The following is a 24,206-nucleotide window of genomic DNA, read 5'->3' as shown; positions in this document are numbered from 1 at the left end:
CCACAAACACACGTAGCACTGTAAGAAAAAGTGATTGCCCCCTAAACCTACTAGCTTAATAGCAATAAATGCAATCAAGTGTTTGGGATACTTTTCAATTAGTCTTTTACAGCGCTGTGGAGGAATTTTGGCCCACTCATCTTTGCAGAATTGTTGCAATTCAGCCACATTGGAGCATTTTCAAGCATGGATGCATCACCACCAGCACATGAAAGGTCATGCGACAGCATCTCAATCAGACTGAGGTCAGGATTTTGACTAGGCCACTACAAAGTCTTAATTTTGTTTTTTGTTTTGTTTTTTAGAAACCATTAAGCCATCCGGGGTCTTTTGTGACCTCTTGGATGAATCGTCACTGTCCTCTTGGGAAAATGTTGGTTGGCCGGCCACTCCTGGGAAAGTTCACCGCTGTTCCATGTTTTAGCCATTTGTGGATAATGGCTCTCACTATGGTTTGCTTGAGTCCCACAGCTTTATTGAGGTTTTATTCTGAGACCTCAAGTTGAGCACTTTGGCAGTCACCATTTTGATTCTTTTAACCAGATATGATGCCAAGGACGACTAGCATAAACACTGCCACCAGAGACATTTTAAATCCAGGCAAATTAACTGTTAGCATTATTGAGTGGGCAAGTCTTGAGTTGAACTTCTCTCAGCTTTGACACAAATAACAAAAATGGACTGAAATAACTACCAGTGGAAGCAAAGGATATTGGTGCTTCATATGAGCTGGGGGTAAATAAATTGGAAAGTAATCTAATCAAAACAAGCCTTGAAATTCAACTATAATCAACAATCGGCCAGACAGTTTTGTCCTTCTGTCATCCAGTCCAGTTGCCAGCTGCAAGTAAATCTCTTTATATATGGAGGGAACTTTACGGTTTGAGGAAGTGATTTTGAAATACATTTCATTGGCTGTAGTTGGTGATTGCACTAGTTGTGGTACTTGACTAAATCCTGGGTAAAAGTCCTGACAAAGTAGTGGTGGCAGAGAGACCATCAGGAAACCACAGTTTGAGTTGCTTAGTTTTTACTTTCTGTTTGATTTGGGTTGGGGACTAAAACCACTTGACTAAGATAAAGTAAAGGTCATGGTTTAGTACCCAGCACATTAAAATGTCTTGAGTTTACACTCAAAAGTGACAACCTGTAAGTGAAACTGATCTACACAGCCTCTAGCACTGAAAACCAGCCTTAAAAAGAGAAAGGGTGATATAAATAATGTAAACAAAGAGTGCTTCAGATTTATTTTAAAAGATTTACTCTCAGTTACATAACCGTGTAAACATCAAAAGCAGGAATAGCTGGCAAAAGAAGAGGCTGAATTTGTTTTTCCATGTGTGCTACAGAGTGTGTTCATGTGTGGGAGAAAAGTTGATGTAAGTGTGTCGCTGAGTGTCACCTGGCACAGCAGCTCCTCACCACTTCCTGTTCCACATCGAGGCAACAGAGAAGGAAGATACTAGTTTAGTTCAGTCATCTCACTTCATCGCCGAAACCAGTTTGAAGAAACAACGTCGTCTGGGGATATTGGTTCGGGATGGCGCTCCAGATGTGGATATCTGGCCTGCTGGTCCTCGCCTCAATGGTCTCCCCGGCTGGTAAGACCCCGAACACACTTTGAAGTTCTACACATAGATTTGAAATAGAAGAATTGCAGAGGCATCACCTCCCTTCTAAAAGCGTGACAAAAGTTAAGACAGGTTTTTAAAAATAGTTTATGATTAACAGAAACATGATACGAAATCAGACCTAAACTTGGTTTAAATCCTGCTAGCTTTATTTTTTTTAAATGCTGATTTTGCAGAAGCTAAGAAAAAAATATTTTAGTCTCAGTCATGAAGCGACTGTCAGTATGATATGGTTGAACTTTCAGAGCAGTCACAATTCAAATGCATTAAATCAGTTTTCTTAATCGACAAGCAAAGTGCTAACCCTCAAACGGATCAGAAAATTTAAAAGAAAATACCAACCGTACTTGCATAGATGTGTGTCGTCTGAATAAATAACCCCACATATCTAACAGAACAGCATCTACATAAAGCAGATTTAAAATGTTTTCAAGCAGCAGAAAGTCTTAAGCTGAATATGTCTGTAGTGGAGAATTCTGGTAGCCATGTTGGATTCTGTATCGTGTTCGTCGCGACACAACCAAACAAAATTTAGATTTCTGTCATTTTTTTAGGGGTAAAAAGAAAAATGTTATCTAATGACCAATTTTAGATTTGAAAACCACAGTGCCATTAGCTAGCTAACACTATAAATCAGAAATGTTCTTGTGTTGATGCGTCTGATTATCACACAAGCTAATCTGTGTGGATTACCTTAAAAAAAAGGCCCATCATTGCCTAAATAAATAAGATATCTGACCCCTCTGTTTTTTAAAAAACATTACTTTTTATACTCAGAAGAAAAAGTTTATTATGTAACTTGAACCTGATAGCTAAGCTATCGGCTAACATCCACATCCGGACGTCGACTAATCAGTTTGTGCATGCTGTCGAGGTGTAAAAATGACGCATAATGCGTTAATCTTTCCTTCCAGTTTGTTTAAATTCTGACTTTATTATAAATATAGACTTTCATATTCATAGGCTTCTTTGGTAGAAGTTTAATCAAGTTAATCAATCTCATGTAACGACACATCTGAACTAAAGTTGGGCAAAACTCGATGTAACAAATGTACAATCTCACTCAACAATAGGTTTATTTCTTACACTGGTGAAAAAATAACCCAAAAGGAAATCCTCATCTCAGTAAACCTCAGAGTTACATACCAGAATACACAATAAAAAATCCGTTTCTAAGCAACTATAATTGAAGACATTACATAGCAGTTGAGTCCACTTTAGAGCCAGAATAAAGCAATTACATTGTCAAGCATTAAAGCCAAGTTTAGACTATTAAAAGTCCAGTTCAAGCCACCCAAACTTTAAAGTAAATTTTGGAATCAAAATATCTTCAGCGCTTAAAGTAAAACTCAAGCCCAATAAATGAATTAATATACAAATAATCGTAAAATTAAATTGAACAAGAGTTACCATAGGATTCATTTTTGGAGGCCCTGTCAAAGACTTCCAGGTCGTTTGGAGTACAAAACCTAAAAGCATTTTCTTCCAAACTCATTGCGAACTTTAGGGACCGTGTTTGTAGGGATGCAGAGGGCCAGTCAAGCACAGAAGTGATAGTTTCCCATTGAAAGTCTTATAAAATAAAATATACCGATCATCTTAAACCAAGGCCTAGAGCCATAGATTATGGTTTAGACCATCAAATGGTCAGTTTAGATCATTAACATACAAGTTTAAACTTAAAAAACGTGCGTCAAAGTTCAACTGTTTAAATACAAACTGAAACAAATAAAATGGAAAAGTTTTTCACTGGTTGTACCAGTATTGATCACAGGAAACACCGTTTAAACCAACAACAATTAAAAGCATTGCATACCAGTTGAGACCATTTCACGTAGCATTTCACAAGCGTTTGCGTAAAGTAAATGTTCATAGTTTACATAATCAAAACTCCAGTTTATTTAGGGTATTAAGTTGATTTAATATACTTTAGCTTGAATTCTCTTTGACAGCTGCAATAAAAAAAGGGGGGGGGGGGGGCAATAAACAAAACAATACAGAAATAAATCTAGATAATGGATAATTATAAATTTAAATTCACTAAGAGTTACCAAAACATTACATTCTGGAAACACACTTTCAGGTTTTTGGAGCAGTATTTCTTCCAAACACTTTAGGGAACAAGCTTGTTGGGACTCAGAGGAGCAGTCAGGCACAGAAGGGATTTAAAATGACTCCTTTCAATGAGAGCCTTGAAAGCATTAACACTGGCCTTTCATTATCACTTTCTAATGTAGGTCATCCGTGGTCTAGTGCCATAGATAACTGTCTAGACCATCAAATGACCAGTTTAGAACGCTAATGTACCAGTGGTAATACAAGTCTCAACAATTAGAAAAAGCAACTTAATCCAGCAGCGGTTTTCAGCGTCAGTACCAGTTTAGCCTATCAGAAATCCAGCTCAGACCATTCAAGATCCAAAGCCAGTCTAGACTATGAAATGACCTGTTTAGCGCTTTAATAGATCAGTTTAAAGCTGATAAGTGTGCGCCAAAGCGAAGTATTAAAAGCGGTCGCAAAGATTAAAAAAAGAAAACGGTTAAACAAAAAGCTTTTTTAAAAACTTAAGTACCAGTTTAGACCACAGGGAATCCAGTTTAAACCAACTACAATTGAAAGCATTGCATACCATTTAGACCAGTAGACCATTTCAAGATCAGTTTAAAACATTTATATTTTCAGACATTTAAAGCTAGTTTAGATTATCACAAACTTTGATTTCCCTAAATCAAAGTTTAGGGAATTCAATAACAAATTAAACAGTCAAAAACAAATTTAAGTCGTCTAAATATCGATCAAAGGATGAGCTAATCCGGTGTAGGCAGATCATGCTCGTTTAAAATAAGGGACCAATTCAATCACGTGTTTCCTGGACCCGAATAAAAGAATAGAAACAGTCGAGGGAAACTAAACGAAGTAGTTCCTCAAACTGTGGGGTGTAATTAGAAATGTGTAGATGTTTGATTCTAACAAAGACAAAGGGCTAGAAAATGGAGAGTTCCTCCATTTTACAGGTTGGTACACCACAGGCAGCAATACTTTTTCACACTTTAGAGCCATTTCAAGAATATAGTAACACAGATAAAAATCATTTTACCATCACCTTCCTCCGACGATGAAATAAAGTTGAGAATAAAAGCTAAAAGTAGGAGGAAATATTAACAGCAGAATTTGCAGAAATCAAGTTTGTCACTTTGGTTTTTATGAAAAAAATGAAGTTTGTGCAGCAGCACCATGAGACGTGTAGTTCGACACTTGTGGCTGCAGTGCTTCCTTAATAAGCGCTATATTGCGGCACGATAAAGGCACTACTTAGGTAACACATAAAATCATGCTCGTTAAACAAAGTATTTTCTTTACTAAACACAGCCTTACAGTAAGCATTAAAACTGCTCAGTTCACATGTTGTAAAGACAATTAGACTTTTGTATTTGGCCGACATGGTTATTAAATGGCTAAGTACGCCTCTGAAGTGAGAAATGAGGGCCGTTTTTGTAAGTTAGGGGACAAAAATTACATTTTAGAACTAAAATAAATGCATGGCATGTAGCTGTTTAAGACTTGCAGCTCATACTTCCTGAATAGCTGCTGTCTCTCAGCTTTAACATCAGATAAAAATCACTCTTCAAGAAAGACACACCCAGACCGCAGCACCACCTTATGCCGGCCTAGTGTCCAGTATTTTGACATTTGGAACATATCTGGCACATATTCACGCCTAACTTTGGTATAAGTGGCCAAAGTATCCCAGATTATTCCCAAATGTGTCTGTTATCATGATTTAAGTGCACTTTGTGAGAGTTACAATAAATAAACATCGTTAAGTTATAATAGCGTGACCAAGGAAGGGCTACTTTTTAATATAAGTTCAAGTCAAGAAATCAGTGTCTTCTTTGTAAGTTAGGGGCCAAAGATTACATTTAGAATTAAAATAAAGGCATGAAGTGCTGCCGTTTAAAACTTTCGGCTTCTATTTCCTGAAGAACTACTGCCTTTCAACTTTAATTTAGGTTAAACATGTATTACTCTTAAACGACAACAAACACACGCCACAGTAACACCTTATATGGCTTAATGTCCACGTTTCTATTACATTTGGGCCGCATCTGGCACACATAAGTGCCAAACTGTGCTAAAAGTGATTAGAGTATCGCAAATTAGGATTAAAATCTGTCTGCTATCATGATTTGAATGCACTTTGTGAAGTTTATCCAAACTAAACAGCATATTTAGTTTTGATGGCATGAATGAGAAAGGTTTAACTAGGACCTCAAATGTTCAAACTGAGGAATGAGGATCTTCTTTTTGATATAAGGAGCAAAACGTAAGACTTCAGCTTTTTAACACTTGCGGCTTCTGTTTCCTGAATAACTGCTGTCTAAACAGTATTAGTGGTGTTCATCACTTGCACGGCCTGTTTAAAAATAATAAAAAGGACTTTTGAGCGATTTCCTGGACCACGTGGCCCGTATGTGACATTATTTTTTGGGCTACATATGGTTTTGTCTGCCTGATGCAAGGAGCCACAGTTTTACACAATAATGGCCTAACAGTGTTGTGAAATTTAGACAACATCTGGCACACAAAATATTTTCTAGTACAGTAACTGAGCTGTAGATGCCCTGAGCAGCCAGATTTAGTAATAAAGAGCAATAAGTTATGATGACATGACTGAGAAAATACATTTGGCATCTGAAACTTTTTATTGAATGTTTAAACAGAGAAATGAAGGCCCTCTTTTCCAGATAAGGGGCAAAATCAAGATTCAGTAATGATATGAAGTGCAGCTGTGTAAAACCTGTGGTTTCTGTTTCCTGAATAACTCCTGTCTCTGAGCTTCATTTGACATTAAATGTGTAATAATACAAACTAGGATGAAAGATTTTCTGTGGGGCTTTCTGGGTATTTGGGCCACACCACAGGTCCACCTTATACAGGCCAGATGCCAGGTGTGTTGTAATGGTAGGGCAGAGCTGTAAGTACTCAGAGTTGCCCAGATTTTAATGCACTTTGTGAGCTTTACATTTAAAAAAACAAACAAAACAGCATTAAAATATAATGACCAAGAAAAGGTGCATTACATGTTACATTAGCATCCGACGATTAGCTCATATGTGCAGTTTTCTGTGGCGATGGGGCAGTTCTTCTTGGGCTCTCAGACGGCGCTGTTTCAGAGTAAGTCTGCGTGCTGCAAAGCAGCCACATGTCTACCTTAAGTGTCAGTCGTATTGTGACAACTGGGCCTTGTCTGGCCTACAAGATATTTTCCAGTGCAGTATCAGAGCTATAAGCGCCCAGAGTAACCAATGTTATGTCCAAAGGTGTGATTTTAATACTTTGTAAGGTTTAGGCAAAAAAAAAAAAAACACCATTTAGTTACAGTGACTTCTCAAACAGCATCTCAACCCTATTAGCAAATATTTAAACAGAGACAAAAGGGTCTTTTCTGATGTAATGCATTAAATACACCAACATGATGGCAGCTCTGAAACATTAAAAGATAAAGTGTAGAGTCGACTGTATGTATCAGACGTTTTAAAAGGATTTTTTTATGTATTGTCATTTTAATGAATTAAAATTGAAAGATTTAAAATATCCATATTAGTTTGCATTGGTTGGTTAGGTGTCTTTTGGATTAGTCTTTTCCACCATGTGATTAAGACTTTTACTTCTAATGTAGGTTTAGACCATTAAAAGATGATTTAATAACAATACAAACAGGCTTCAAGCTTGAAGTAGTCCTCTTTGTAAGTGTCTGAGGTCTAAAGGTGCCAGTGTAGTTGTGTTTTGTAGTTCAAGAGAAATAATTGACCACAAAAAGTAAAGACCCCCACTTCAGGAAGCAGTGTTGTGGTTTCTTTAGCTGTCAAAAGCGTGTTTCCCTAACTGAGCTGTACCTTGGCTCAATGTGGTGGCCAGAGAGCTGCACAAGGCACAACTCTCAGCCCCCGCTAAGGAAACACCCCGGTTCAACAGGAGGTTTAAAAGAAGCGCAAAAGATGACAGAAAATGCAACTCAAACAAAACGGCTATACTAAGCAGATGCTCAGCTTATTTTTACTGGTGTACTTTCTAGGCCCAAAGTGACACAATGAACACAGAGTAGAGGTGAAAAAAAAAACTCAACACACTAACATAAGAGAGAGCGGTGAGATGTCCTCGATTCGTTCAGGTGTTCGGATGCAAACTGCCAACTCTGACACCACAGCGGCATGTTTGCAAGTACATTTCAGGGTTTCTCAAGCTGTGAGCGTCTAACTGCCTTGGTTTTAATTGCATTTCACAAGTAGGTCTCATTGACATCGAAATGTTCTTCACCACATAGACCTGTTGTAAATGCAACCAAAACAATGAAACAGCAGTGGCCACTAATTGGAAGGTTGGTTGCTCGATCCCTCGCTGCTCCTGTCTGTATGCCAAATGTTCTTGGGCGAGATGCATCTATTGGAGTGTGAGGCATGTTGTATAAAGCACCTTGAGTGCTCATTTAGAATAAAAAACTTCTATATAAGACCTAATGGAGTTTTAGCCTCATCATTCAAAACCTTGGGTGCATTACAATTGAGACTTCAAGATAGTAACTATCTGAGCTGAAATAGAGACAGCGACAGATGCGAGCTGGAAGTTAACCCATATTCGCTTTACAGATATTTCAGCAAGTAGTCAGTGCCGACTCACCAAAGCATAATGAAGGGCTCATGTGTGTAACGAACCTTTGAAATAAATAGCACGCTTGATAAAAGCTCCTTGAAAGTGTGTATCACTATAATCAATAGCAGGCAGGAAAGTAGCTTCCACAGATTTCAACGTGGCATAAAAGGTTTAATTTATCCCTACAATAGAATCCCATCTGTACTGAAACAATGTACGCATAAAAGAAAAGCATCATAACTACTCATGTGCTTTAATGATTTTACAAGTGCACTTTTTTACACTGAACTTTGTTTGCTGGGCATTTGGAACCAGTTTTAACAGTTTTAGCCTGATTCAGCCCAAAGTTCTTGCACTTCCTACGGTTTAGAGGGAGAGTCACATGTATAAATAACAGCATTGTTAAAATAATGGTGGATTATATGCTTGAGTGTCCTTATCTAGGTTTCCAGGGTTAGGGTTTGAAGTGATTACCACTCTCAGTGAAGGTGGCAAATATGTTAAGGTGTTGTCACGCAACTGAAGCCTGTAATGTCTGTTAGTTGCCAACTATCAGTGGCAAACTGACACGTTGAGTAAATCGCCTCCTGCATTGATGTCCCTTTAAGCATTAACCAATTAGAATTTAGTTGTTGGCAGTCAAAACGCTGATCTCATAAAACATATTTTCCATAACTCACTCAGCGTTACCTATTGGAGTCGGCCCAACACTATATGATATTCAACTGTTTGATTTTTTAAAGAGCAGTTTAGATTAAAATGTCATGCAACTGAAAACTGAAAACTGTTGGGTATGATCACTTGACTGCAAAATCATTCTTGCGAGGACAAACACAGCTAACAACTAATCTTCAAGAGATTCATTTGCTCATCACAAAATCTACAGGAAGAAAGAACAAATCTTTGATCTTATTTGAATATTTTGCCTTTATATTTCTTTTTTCTTTCAAAACTGTCCCCTTTACTTTCTCTTAAGCAAACCTGCCACACCCTACAATGAACCACATAACCTGAGCCACTCGGCAGCAATGCAGAAATATGCCTTGATTTAGTGAATATACTCATTAGACTATAACTTGCTTTTAAGCGAGATTGCTGTTGTCTCAATCACATGTGTATATATTTCTTTCTTGAACTGTGTGTTACTTTAATTACAACAGGACTAGCCGTTAAGTTGTTTATGGATTATTCTTTGGTGGAGAGGGGTCGAGGGGCTCTCGCTCTATGTGACACCAGGCCATTAATATCTCTTTTTGCGGCGTTAATGTTTTGCCTTTTTCTCTTTACGCGGCGTAATGGAACCAAATTTCGGGTTACTAAATTAGAAGGAAGTTAAGGTGGGCAGAATCTGCGGCCTGCATCTACCAGTCGATGAGGTTAGCGCCTCCCATGGCAACTAACAATGATGGCTGCAAATTTGGACAGTTTTGTGCTTCTGTGCTGGTACCTGGGCTTTGTTTAATGGAAATGTGTAGAACCAGTTAGATATAGAACGATTTGTGGAAACAAGTTTTGAGAGGTGCAGGCAGGCAGTACGTCAAAATTTGTTAGGAATTCCTTGATTGATTGATTGTGTTGACTAGAGGCTCTAATTCTGTTGTCTTGGCTGGAGCTGAATGAGTCTTTTGAAAGTGGTGCCATAGCTGTTTGCTCTGATTATGTTCTTTTATCATACAAATTGGAGCCCAAACTCACAATTGAACACAAATTTTAACACCCAGAGCCAGCCAGTTTAACTGTCTTGCAGGCTAAAAACTAGACAGTGCTGCTGTACAGGAAGCTCAAAGGTGATGATTTTGATCTGTAAATGAAAATGTGATCATTTCTAAACAAACAAATGCTATCAACTCCTGAGAGTGAAGTTTCTCTGCCTGGAGACAAATACAAAATCATCTGACCGAGTTTCTCTGGTTTCATTTTTTCAGGGGAACACCTGAACACATCATTTCTAGAGGTGATAGAAATGAGTCAACAGGCATGAATGTAAACTATACACTGTGAGGAGATTTTCGGGTTTAGCCTCCTCAACTTTGCGGTAACAATGAAAAAAAAAAACAACAGTGGAAAGAGCAGCAAAGACTGGGTGACATATAAAAGGCAGTAATTGTAGTTTCTGCTTAAATTGAAATCATGTGGATGGAAACATGACTCTTATCTGGTGAAGATCATTTATTTCAGAGCATACAGGAAGCCTTAGGAAGAGACGTAATCTTACAACATGCACCTTATCTTTGATTGACAGCACCCAGGTCACGCCCTTTTCTTTGAGCATTAACTACATCTTGTCACATGCTCTTTAGGTCTCCTAGAAACGACATCCTTTTTGCTATAAGCGACAAGCTGGATTTTTAAAGGCGACCTCGGGTTCTTCATCTCTCTACTTTCATTCAGGAAACTGTCGCTGCTCTCAGAGTGTTTGAAGTCTCGCGTCTGTCAACACAACCAGTGCTTTAATATGGCTCAAACCTTTTACCCAGTCTGAAGTGTTTCACAGGCAGAGAAGCAGCCATCTGAGAATGAATGAATCCTAACAGAAGTCTGATCTGCTATCAGACATCTACACATGACACGCTGTAACGTCAGAGTAAAACTGATTTTTCCACCTCCTCACTGCTCTTTACTGTAAATGATCATTTCACATTTTAATTTCTCTTTCGGCATAAATGAAGATAAGTCTAAATTTAACATCTTCCAAATGAGTCTGTCAATGAGTCAGGAAAACCAGCCAAACATTGTGTTTCTACTTTTCTGTTAGCACTGTTAGCTCCTTGGTGTTGCATAAAAAACAAAGAAATAACTCATAAAATAACAATGTTAAAAAATTATAGGACTTTCCTGCTCAAAATTGCTTTTTGGTAAGACAAGAAATGCTAAGATTCTAAATATTGATCCCATCCCATTGCTCCATCCATCTTCTTCTGTTTGTCCTATATAGGTTGCAGGAGAGCTGGAGCCTATCTCACAGAAACCAAATATAACATGAAAAACAACTCATTATGTGGAGAAAATAAAGGGAAAAATGGAAAAAAATAAACTGTAAAGTCAGACTTTAACACTTTCATGCATGAATTATGACAATCTCAATCAGGAGTTTTTTCTTAAGTATTTTTATTTCTATTTAGGTATGAAAAAAATATTTTTGAACTTCATTTTTAAACATGAATTTTTCAAATGGTTTTGTGTCCACTTTTGGGGTGGGTGGCAGAGTATGGACACATCAGTGCCCAATGTAGTGGTTTATGTACAAGTAAACCATCAACACTGACACAAATACAAGAAAAGCCTTTGAATAGCTGTCGACTGTAGTGACCACTATCTGTAAAGGGTCAATACAACAAAGTGGTTCTATAGAGTAGTCTAAAGAGCTCGGAAAGAAAAGCGTCACTTTTCTTTCCGAGCTCTTTAGACTACCATGACCTGGATGGCTGAGAACCTTCACAGACATATTGTATCGAGTAGAATTATGCGCTAAATTTAATAAAACAAAGTAAAACTGGATTAAATGTCTCAACCAATGGTGTAAAAACCGAACTGACGTTAATATTGAAGTGTAATGGTTCACCTTAAGGAGCCGTTTCCTGTTATTTCTGCCCATTAGATAAACAAAGATATCTTTATTGCTCAAGTTTCCCTTGGAAGAACATTTTCAAGGGACACGATTCTTTTGTGTATGCAGCAAAAACACAGTGGATGTACAGTAGAAGTAAAATGGAGGTGTACAGATTGTGTCAGTGGATTTCCTGCCCAAGAAACCGGTCTGAGGACCTGCAGGTCAAGACCTCAAGGCTGCGATATCATCTGCATCGAGCTCAGACAGTCCACACAATCCTCAGAAGTCATGACGGTGCCCCTGAACCTCTGTTCTTCTGAACACCTACACGTATCACATACCACCTTTATCACCTTTATCAGCTGACGGAGGCAAAATATATGTCACTGCAACCCTGTGATAGGTCAAGTGTGCCAGGTAATCTGAAAACTTCATGTCTGTGTGGTCATGCAGCTGTGGGAGTGCATCGAGCTGCCGAGTGTTAGGCCACAGTAATCTGCTCTGTTTTTGCTTCGCTTGGACTTTACTGTGATTTTTATTTCCAACAGTGCCGACAAAACAAACCAGCAGCAATCTCTCATTCATATCAAATGCACGGCAATCCAGTCACAAAGTTCACGCTGAAAAGACACAGCAAACAACCATTTAATGTAAAACACTGAATGGTTGGTCACAATGTACAACCATTCAAATCAAACCTGTTTATAACAAACAGTTGTTCACGTTTCCTTCGCAGTAGATCCATACGCTCTATAAAACACCCCTTAACGATCGCTATTCTTTCCGGTGGGAACTTGACGTCATTCGTCTGTTTCACTGCGTAACCTGGGGTCAAGTTTTAGTTCTATTTGTATCCCTCAGCATCCAAACCAAGTAGAAACCGCTTTAGTTTGAGTCTTATATCTTTAGAAAAATGTTTGGATGGTCCTGAACCTTTAGCCTCTCGGCATTTCTTTGATTTTCATTCTAACTACTGAACTTGGCAGAAGTCTGAGCACAAGCTGATTTCCAAACCTCTGGTCAGATTTCATTTCCCAGAACTTCAGTTAATACATTGACAATCTAATGTGCGCTCTGTAACGAGTGCAGTGGAAATAGATTAGAAACTGATATGATGCCCTTTCCTAAACCCTCTTTTATGTCATTAGCAACTATTTGTGGGCGTCTAAGATGTGAATTATGTTAATTAGCTTTCAGAAAACTTCGATCTAATGCTTGATACCTAAATAAACACGTTTTAATACGTTGTCTCAGTTCTAAAGACTCCAGTCTTTCACAGCCTTTCTATGGTTTTGTGTCTGTGTATAAATGTCCTGTAAGAGAAGAGGTGGTTTTAAAAGATAAGAATCTGTGTGTGGCCATTAAATAAATACAACATAGTCAAACTCAGCTCAGTTCGTAACTATTTATTGACCAGTCAGCTTTCAACAACATCAATGGCACGGGGCCGTTTGTCGAGCAGGTTCATTGGCAACTGCCTTGTTTGAGCCACTGACTGAAATGAACTTTCAATAGTATTTTTATTCTTTTATTTGTTTTACTTCAATAAATATGACTTAAAATAAAAATTTTATTACAATGAAAGTGATTTGATTGACTGTGTGGATAGAAGACGTAGCTGCTTCCATCCACCGCTGGTTTGTTTGACACAACAACCTGAAATAAGGAGCTAAAATGAAAGACAGCAGCATGCAGGTAAACTGATATTTCAGTAAGGCAGATTTCTTGTAAACCTTGAAAGCAGCCAATTCATCTTTCCAGCAGCGATACCTGCAGCCTACAGGGGTTAGTCTAAAGAAGAGCTTAGTATTTACTCCACTTCTTTTATTCTGAAGGTTTACTTATCATTGTTTTTTGGTATTTCTGCTGTTTTATAACGCCGATGATAACACTGATATTCTGTATTTTTTTTAGATGAAGTTGGCAGTAAATAAAATAATTCAACTGATTTTTTTTTTTTTTTTTTGTGGGCCAGAAAAACATCTGATTGCTGACTGGAGAGAAAAAATGTTGTACTGAATGCTGAATGCTGCAAGAAATTTTTTAAAACATCAGTATTTAATAGACTCTTGAAATTTTAATCTGTATTGCTTTGTTGTTTTAACCACTAAGCTTTGCTACTATTTCTATTCTTGTACAGTTTTAATGTTGCAATAATTGCGTAAGAAGCTATAGGTTAAGCTGAGTAAAGCTGAGTGTTTCCATGTTGGCTCAGTGCATTACTGCAAATCAGGGCTGTGTTGTGATCCTGTGGTTGAACAGCAGATGCAGGAAACCTGCTGATGCTGCACTCACGGACACTCTGTGATGTTGGGATCCCTTACGAGAGGTTGTGATGGAAAACTCTGCAAAGCCAGTTTTGTGAATGGTGTCTGTGAATGTTTCTGATGAGTCACGAAGAATTCGTGTAAACATAAAAAATGTCACTGATCTTTCCGCTGATGTGTCAGTCAGTCAGATTAGACAGACCGGGTGTTTCTTGAACTGTTTTTAATGCAGTTTCAGTGGAAACTCCTCCGATTCTCCTCTTCTTTACTGTCATTTCCCTTTTAGGAGAAGCAAAAACAAATAACAAATGGACTAGTTATGAAGCAGTTTAATGCAACTAGTTTAAAAGCTTTATTGAACCTGTTCTTACTGACACAACAGGCATAAAAACTGTAGAAACAACCTCTAAAAATGTACTTGCAGAGGTGACAGAGGCATGTTCTGAGCAGCTGGGGGCATTTTATATGCTAAAATATGATGATTGCATGAATTATGAAGTCCTGATCTTTACTGTTCTACCACGAGGTAATCACTAACTTCAGCTAACAGAAACAAGAATTTAGACATATGAAGGAGAAGCAATTATGTCCATCAGATATTAATGCAAAGAAAAAAACCTCAAATACATCCACATTATGAAGCATATATGTTTAAATTGCTACATCTCTCAGTTGTTTTGATATACTCAATTAAAGACAGATTAAAGAGCTCAGAATATACTTGTACTTTCAGGACATAGTAAAAGAATTTCCGCTATATCAGCTTCTTCAGAAATAATATTGCTCATATGTGACGGGATTTTCATGTTTGAACTGTGGCTCGGGTTCATGTCCAGTTACAGGACTGGTATAAATATTTAAAACAATACTTAGAAAATACATCAGTTGCATTTGTATTACCAGTTTTCTGAATGTACTGAGCGCTGAATCTTAAAATGATTTGGAAAAGACCGTTTTTAATCTTTTTTTTAAAAGGTCATATTTGTCTATAATGTTATAAAGCATCTTGCTCAAAAATACATGAATGCAATTTAGTTTGTAAAAGCTGCTGAGAGTAAGTGCACGCTATGGCCAAAAACATGCATTTCCATGCCTTTCTGGTCGCAGCCTACTTTTCTTATTTGGGTCGGCTTCTGTTGGCGTAATCAAAGAAATCATCTGCATTAGTCCAAATTATATACAATAAAACTGTAGCTCTTGATCCTGATCTTCAGTAAATTAACGTACCCTGTTATATGTATTGACTATACATTATAGTCAATACATAATTATGTATATAATGTATTACTTGTTTGACCGCCAACTTAAACAGTGCAATGTCCCAAATCCTTCAAAAACACACTGATGAAAAAAAAGGTGCAAACTTTTTAACGCAGTATTTTTTCACTATTCAGTGTATGCATGTGTACACATTTTTAATGGTTTTACTATGTTTATTATATACATACATAATGCTGACTGCGTTATATGTAATATATGTATGTATATATGTACATAAATATGTTCATTTGATTTTTTGTGACGGAGCACCAGAACAGTACTGCCAGCACCTCTTTCAGTCACTCGTGGGTCGACATAGCGAAGGTGACACTGTGTTATATTGTAATATTACACAAGCTCAACAATGTAGGTACACTTCTCAAGTAGATATCTTTAGCTAGCTTACATATCATAAATGCCTATTTTTTCATTTGAAAATAATTTCCTATTATGATGGTGACACTGACGCCTGGATTTCTTATAGGAAAGATGCTTTACAGAGTGACCAATCGTATTTGAATTATTAGAGCACTACCTGCATGCATATACTACTAAAACCTAACTTCTTCTGCTACTAGAACTACTACGCCACAAAAAATGATAAAACAACATTTGAAAAAGTACGTCTAAAGTACACGGTCTCATATGAAGTATTTCTAATTGTCTGCAAGTTTTAAATTAAACCAATTTAAATATTTCTTCCAGATATTTAAGTCTGTCTGTATTTAAAACTATACCTTGCATTAAGCCACTTACAGAACTACCTGCATGTGTGTGCTTAAACTGAAGCATTTTTCAGGCAGGTGTGTGACCTACATGCACAATGGTAGTTAGTGTGACTTCATCAACACAGGTATATTACTGGTAGAGTCTACCTATTTAAAAGCAGGCCTGGCACATGTTTTTGCACCTAAATTGATGCATCTTTAAGCAGGTGTGGTGCTGAACTTTATGTGCATTTCTTCTTCAGCTATCATTTCATTAAAGCAGCCACATAATGAATATTCAAACTTCAATTTAAACTTTTGAAAAAACCAGTTGTGGTACAGAAAGTGTGACCACATTAGTGTAATATTATCGAAGCACTATTGTAAAGATCTTACAAATCTTTAGTTAGTTGTAGTAACTAGCTGACATTATGACATCTTCACGCAAGCTTACGTTAGAGCTACCTGTAAGTGTGCGCTTATACTGAGGCTTCGGTTTAAGCGCATATGTTTTTGTACCTAAATTGAGGCATCTTTTTAAAGTCATAGTGGTGCAGAACGTCATGTGCATGTGTATTTAACCTGCAAAGCATGTCCAAACTTTTATGAAAGCAGGTCTGAAACAGATATATTTGTGTGTGAGTTTAAATTGTAAATCTTTTGAAAGAATACTGGTATCGAGCTGCATGCACGACAGTAGCTGGTGTCACGTTATCAGATACATAACTGTTGGGCTTTGCTGACGCCATTCTGTATCTGAGCCTTGCGAGTCTGTATTTAAAAATGTAACCTGCATGTGTCCACTGGCATTATGACTTTATGTGCGCTCATTACAGAGCTATGTACACATGTGCACTTAGATTTCTTTTTAAAAAGCCATAGTGGTGGAGAACTTTGTGTGCATGTGTATTTATAAAAAGAATTCATAAGCCATGTTCAAACCTAAATTTTGACTTTTAGTAGATACAGATCTACTGTGCATGTGTGTGTGTGTGTGTGTGTGTGTGTGTGTGTGTGTGTGTGTGTGTGTGTGTGTGTGTGTGCCACCTACAGTTGCATATTTTTTGATGAAAGTCTGGTACAGTGTTGCATAAACCGTTAACCTGCGCTGACTGTAGCTAGTGTAACTTCATCACAGCAGACATACTGATATAGTTTGCCTTTTTAAAAGCAGGCCTTGTATATGAGTGTGTGAAACTGAACATGAAACTGCACTGTGCTCATCAGATTAAACCCTAACCTCGACCACACACACACACACACACACGGGCTTCCTGATGCGTATATTTTCAGTTTATCTTTGCTCTTATCTAACCAGACGTGTTGTCAGCTTAAAATGACCATGAAATGAAACGTGCAGTGAAAGGAGGCGTTGCAGCTGTGATGTGGGCTTCCTTTCAGCTTCAGATGCAGAAACTTCAGGTGGATCTTTATGAGAATGAACAGAGTGGCACTCAGCTGAAAATTGTTATCTTTATTGATTAAGAAAAAAAAAGTTTGAGCATGCGGTTTAAGCACCTCTGAGCTGATGTTTTTCATATCATCACCATCATGATGTGTGAAAGTGACTTTTCACTATTCTGTCATAGTTTCTCAACACAAAACTATAATTCTGTCTGACCATTCAGTTAGAAGTGTGAAAGCAGAGTTTCTTTATAAACGATGTTGATAGATGCTCGCTCTAAGCTCATACGATCACTGATTAAGGGCAAAAACCGTTTCCTGGAAACTGATGATAAGAAAAAGACGAGGAGAGGGCTTCAAACCACACAGATGAAGCAGTTAACCGCAGAGAAATGTGACCAAAGATAAAAATATATCTCATTTACAGGGTTAGGAAATACAAGATTGACGACACTGTTGATTCCTCACACGTCAGCATGTGTTTAGCCAAACTTTATATAAATGAATTTAAATGAATCTTGTGTATTTGCATGCGTGTGTGTGTTTTGTTATTTTTTTTGTTTTGTTTTTTGGGGGTGGTGATTGGTTGAGAGTCTAAAAACATTTACAACATTAACGGTGTTTCAGCACAGCACATTTCAGCGTTCACGATAACAAACATTTGATTACAATTACAGAGTTACGTGAGTGGAGTTTAACCTGTTTATCTATCTGAAGTTTGAAGAAAAGTCTGTCGAGTTTGGTGTAAAATTTGAAGTTTTAAACTCCATCTTCATTCATTTGAGCTGCTTGTATTGCAAAGAAAATGCACAGACTTCATTAAACTTTAACAAAAAAGAAAAAGCAACAACTTTATTTTCTCATGAACTACGTCTCTTTTTTTTTCTCTCTGGAGAAAATATGTTCTCATCAGAATCACATGACTGACTCACATATTTTTACTGAAACTAAACAGCCCACTCCAAACAAGAAATTAAAATAATACCACATATATACATGGAAAACAGCCTCCATACAGTTTGGGCCAAAAACAGTAATCGCCAGGCTTTTCAAACTAAACACTGCTCGCGTGTTTGTTTGTCTGTTTAGCGATACAGTTACAAGAAGAAATGACGAATTTCATCAAATTTCTAATTTACTTTGGTGGGAAAATGCTTCTTTATGGTGCGTTTTCTCATAAATCACTTCTCTTTCCTGTTGAATGCCACAAGAATCACATGACTGAGGCATGTGTCAGTTATGTGGATAGGTGCGTGGCAAAGAGATTTAAAATCGAAATGCATTTAGTGCACTTTTACTAAAACCTGTCTCTATACACATCTTTATAGAGCAAATTCAGCCAAACTTCATCACCTTTAATACATTTCTTTATATTTATATAAACAACATGAATGAAAATGAAACCCGAGGTTTATTGACAGTGAAGTATTTTCTTGTGTATTTTTTGTCTCTTAAAATGCAGTTTAAGAGCGACTCTGACCTGCTTAAATGTTTAATGAGCGTCTGTGATGTGAAAACAGGCTCTGCTGCATCTTTTGGCTATATCGACACACACCGACACAAACACACACGCCCACACTGAACCACACACGAACACACACCTGTCAGTTAATGAGCCACAGCGAGCACTCGGCAGCAGCTGAGGAAACCGCCGAGCTCCTTCACACTGACGCGCTGCACAAACAAAGACTGTCGACTGCTGTTGCTGTCAACCTTATTTTTATTCAGTTTTAGTCAAAATGATAGGAAGAAGTTTTTTCTTCTATAGCTTTATTTTAAACAGTCTTTTATCAGGGTTTATTTAACACATGGAAGCCCGAACTTTTTTCTTTACATTTTAGTGAAATGCGGAAAGTTTTACAACGTTCAAAGCTTGATTAGAAGCGTAGAAGTTGTAACAACAGTTCGTGAACTGTTACCAACATTAGAATCATTTTTGTTGTGTACTATCATTTTATTGGGGCTCTTAGTTGAACACAGAACTCAGTCAAGTTTGTGTTTCCTCTAACCTTTGAACTCTGATCTCCACAGAGGCAATGGACTTGTACGACCCTCAACTGTGTTACATCCTGGATGGCTTCCTCGGCATTTATGGCCTCATCATCACTGCCATGTTCATCAAAGAGAAGGTGGGTTTGTTTCTTTTTAATATTTACTGCTGATTGGATTCTAGTCTAGGAGTAAAAACAGATTCAAATCCAATTTTCATCTCTGAACCAAATCAGACCTGTTCAATAATGACTCTATAGCCTTCTTACTTCGCACTCCACAAAAGGCTGTTTTTGATTAACAGTCATTGATATTTTTCTGTAGTTCTTCAAATCGAAAGCGAAGATGGAGGAGGAGGGCTTATACAGTGTAAGTTACTATCACCTAACACCATAAACTGCTCGTTAGCCTGTTTTCCCCAATTTTAAGAGTGAATATTGGCACTGTACTGATCTTAGAATGGGAATAACTGTTGATGAGGAGAATGATGTGGATTAAAACGTGTTCTTGTTCAGGACCTGAAAGGTCAGGATCCAGGTACTTACGAACCACTGAGAACGGGAGACCCCGAGATTGCACGAGGAAGAGTAAGTCTGCTATTCTCATACAACACATCTAATTAAGTACTGAAGTCAAATGTTTAAACACAAAAGACAAAAAAACAAATTTAGAATGTTTATATGTTTGATTCCACTTTTTTGATTCTGGAGGATAAGGCGCATTGTTGTCACACTGGATCGCCATCCTGCAGTAGTGACTGTTGCTGAGAGAACCTTAAAGTTTTTCCTAAACATCTCTAAAGTTATTTACAGTTTTATAATTCCGGTTCATTTAAAATTCCCAGATCTTTTAGACCTCATGGACTTGGCGTTTTAAGTGGTAGAAAGATATTGTCACTAATCCCATTTCCTTACCTGAATGATTGAGCATGCATTGAGATTTAATGTATTAGATAAGATCAACAAAATAACAGAGCCTCAAATCTTCTTCTAGAACACGTGTAGAAAGAGCAATCCTGGATTCTAAACGAAGAACATTAGAAGAATTGTGACAAACTAAAATACTGGAGACAAACTGCAAGAACTCCCAAACTGTGGACTTCTTAAAGAAACTGGGAACCACAAACCTGTGAAAAACCTAAACCACACCAAGAACCACAATAAACGCAAAATCTTGAGTTTGTTGTTGAGTACTCTAAAATAATTATTAGGAAATGTCCTCAGGAATAAATCTAAAGGACAAGAAAACAACTAATTTGCAGGAATTTTAAAAGACTCGTCAATATCTGGAAGATGTTTGAAGAACACTAAAACGCTTCTTAAAAGTTATGAATGGAATAAATGCATGGATCAAACATATCTGGGAGAAACTGTGACAAACTAAGTGGAATAGGACAAGTTTGAAAGAATTCATTAACTATGGACTTCTTAAATAAACCCTGTTCAGAGATCAGGAAGAACAAAAACCACTGAAGAACCCAAACCACTTCTGCAAGTAGTACAATTAATTGTACAATAACCGCAGCAAATGAAGTTCAGAAGAACTTAAGTAGACTATAAGAATAACTTATACCTAGCTTATACTGTATTTGGTAGTTTTTGCAAGTGGTTTGGGTTCTTCAGTGGTTTTTGTCCTTATTGGATTCATGTTTCCCTAAAAAATAAAACAGGGACCATGAACCATGACAAGGACAATTCGATAAAAATTAAGAAACAAACAAACAAACTGTTAACTACTTTTCAAAAACACTACAGGCTCCAAACCACCTGTACAAGAACTACAATAAATGTGAAGTATTCTTAAGAACTTGCAGATCATAAGTGTCAAACTCTGGCCCGCGGGCCAAATTTGGCCCTCAGCCTAATTACATTTGGCCCGCGAAGCCATACCAAATTACTATTAGAGCTGGCCTACTGGTATTATACAGCTAATAAATATATCGTTTAGTATTAAGCTTTGATTGTTCCATACTCAGTTTTTCAGCAAAACTTGTTTGAGTCCATAAGAAAAGATTCATTCTTATATCTGGAGGAAGATTTTTTTTTTCAATAAATATTAACGTTAGCCCGCGACTTTGTTCCAGTTTTGAATTTTGGCCCACTGTGTATTTGAGTTTGACACCCCTGTTGTAGATTATGTCCAAAGAAGTTTCAAAAACAACAAAAGAATGGTTTCTCAGGAATTTTAAAGACTTGAAAGTTGTTGAAGAACCCTCAATTCCTTCTTAGAGGAAGAAGGAAAAGAACCCAACATAGGTTCACTATTTTAAAGTCTGTTAGAACCTCCTGACTTAAAATTGCACTTGTGACTTCTGTTCCTTTCTACAGAACCGCAGGGTAGCTGATGACGCCACGTACACGGTAACAAACAATATCTTATTATTAATATTATTATTATTATTATTAATAAACTTTTTGTAAACACAGAACTCTTGGAAGTTTGCATACTAACACAGAAAACTCGTATCTGAACTTGTTATATTTTTAAATTCAGGGCCTGAACAAACGCACAGATGGAGAATATAAGGAGCTTCCTCTGAAGGTTTGTAATAAATGACCGAAACAAATTGGTCAGTTTCTCACTTCTTGTTTATCATCTACTTAATTAAATTCCATCAACAAAAACCTGATGTCTAATTATTTACACTGACATTTTTACAGCGTCCAAAAAAGAACGAACAGGTTTACCAGGTGAGTGTAAAAGCTTCATTAGCTTTAAAGAGATAAATCAAAATTAACCATATCACTTGAATATAATTTTGTGATTAAATTAAAAAAAACAACAACCTGATGATCGATTGATTTTGGTCATTTTTAGGGTCTGAGTTCGGCCACCAGGGACACCTACGACTCCCTCCAGATGCAATCGCTTCCACCTCGCTAAGAAGCCACCAAAGAGCTGCTGATGAGCCCCGTCCAGACGTCTGCTCCAGAGATTATTCATGGGAATTTTCACACCAACTGAGAACAGCTTGAGCATCTTTGTTTTACTTTGAAGATATTAAGGTTTGCCAAGTTTATAATAAGTCTGTAAATGGACTGAAAATTTTAGCCTTTCTCAGACTTTATATTTAACAAAACATCTGGAAGGTCTGTTTTCCATCAGACTTCAAACGTGCATTTAAAATTTGTCTTTTTAATGACTTAATGTCCAATATTTTACAAATATTTTTACACATTCAATAGTGATCAACTGAGATCCAACTTTTCATTCTTTTTTTACCTAACTTTTTTGCAGTTTTATAGCTTGACCTTTTGAAGTATATTAGTACATAACGAGTTAATATCCAATGTCTATCTGACTGTAATGCAAATTTAAGACCCATAAAGACAACATAGTAAAAACCAGTACGACATGTACTGGAATTTAAACAAATTTAAATTTGAAATAAATTTTTGTGCTTTTTTTTTAAACAAATATTCATATTATGTTGTGTAGTATTATGAAATCTTTTTAACTGTTTACAACTACATTACAGTGATTTATGAAACGTTTATTAATTAATTACTATACAGTCACTATACAGTCAACTAATACCAATTTTTATTTTTATTCATTTTACTTGTTGTTTTATTTTATTTTATTTTATTTTATTTTTTCTTACAAAAGGTTACCCTTTGCACATTGTATTTACTTTAAATATAAAAAAAATTCATAAGAGTTTTCAAGAATTCCAGGATTCAGGAAATCAGAGTTGGAACGATTAATCATTTAATTGATTACCTGATTAAAAGAATGTTCAATTCTTTTACATTTTTAACACATTTTTAGATTTTGGATTAAATCATCGGTGCTGTCGGATGTAATAACTGGTATTAGAGGCTTGAAACTTACTCGGTGACATATCCGACCTCTATAAATTTTCACATTCACGTAGAAAAAAAAAGCTTACATGATTATTTCTGAATCCATATTGAGTATGTTATGACCTGGTTCTCAGTTTAAAACTGTAAACAAACAAACTGCAGTTTGTACCTTGTTTACATAGGTTGTTTAATTTAACACAGTTATATATCAGGGTATTTGTTGTGGATTAATAGCACAGTTCAAAGATTTTTAAGGCTGAAACACCTTTAAAACTGATCCAAAGCGAATTTATGAGAAAAAATAATGTAGAACTTATTTTATGATTTGAAATGGAGGCTTGCCTCTTTTGAAATGCTTTCAAATTTGATAAAGATCCGTAAAAAATGGATAAATGCCATTAACACCAAGTCTGTCTTAAATAATGAACATCTGTAAAATTTAAAAGCTGCACTAATGTGGTGTGGAAGACAGATGTTTCACAATATTCCTGAAAAGAGCTTGGTGCCGTTTCAGTGGACACTCGAGGAGCTATTTTTCACTGATGTATATATTAGGTTGTAAAATAAAAAGACATCAAAGAACTTCAGTCTGCACTTAGATCAACACAGAAAAGCTGCAGCTTCATTTCTGCTTTTTATATTTATCATCTAAAAATGATGAAGTCTTGAGTAACATCTGGAGAATCACAGCTGCAAAGAAAGAAAAACCTCAAGATTGAATCAATCAATATTCATTACATGAGTGATGGCAAAATATGAAACGATATGAAAAATGAAATAAATGTAATATTTTTAAGTATGTATTTTGAAACATTTCTTCATTTGGTCTTTTTCACAATAAAAGACAAAAAAACTTTCAAATGAGCAATAAAACCCGTAAAATAAATAAAACAAAATTGGTTGAAAAATGTTCAAAAGCTTATTATTATTATTTTCCGGTT

General features: G+C 36.6%; 1 protein-coding gene across 1 annotated transcript; it reads left to right on the top strand.

Moving 5' to 3' along the window:
- Positions 1-1,497: 1,497 nt before the first annotated feature.
- cd247 (CD247 molecule) lies at positions 1,498-22,429 on the top strand. The gene is made up of 8 exons (XM_085348271.1): positions 1,498-1,601; positions 19,502-19,599; positions 19,784-19,828; positions 19,975-20,046; positions 21,787-21,819; positions 21,953-22,000; positions 22,120-22,149; positions 22,277-22,429. The coding sequence occupies exons 1-8, from the start codon at positions 1,541-1,543 to the stop codon at positions 22,340-22,342; spliced, it is 453 nt and encodes a 150-aa protein (XP_085204397.1). The 5' UTR covers positions 1,498-1,540; the 3' UTR covers positions 22,343-22,429.
- Positions 22,430-24,206: the final 1,777 nt, after the last annotated feature.

The sequence above is a fragment of the Diplotaxodon limnothrissa genome, linkage group LG23, assembly GCF_057381915.1.
Source record: "Diplotaxodon limnothrissa isolate DT_005_m linkage group LG23, D_limnothrissa_male_GT1.1, whole genome shotgun sequence".
NCBI lineage: Eukaryota > Metazoa > Chordata > Actinopteri > Cichliformes > Cichlidae > Diplotaxodon > Diplotaxodon limnothrissa.
The sequence above is the reverse complement of the archived record's forward strand: the minus strand, read 5'-3'. Positions and strand labels throughout refer to the sequence as shown.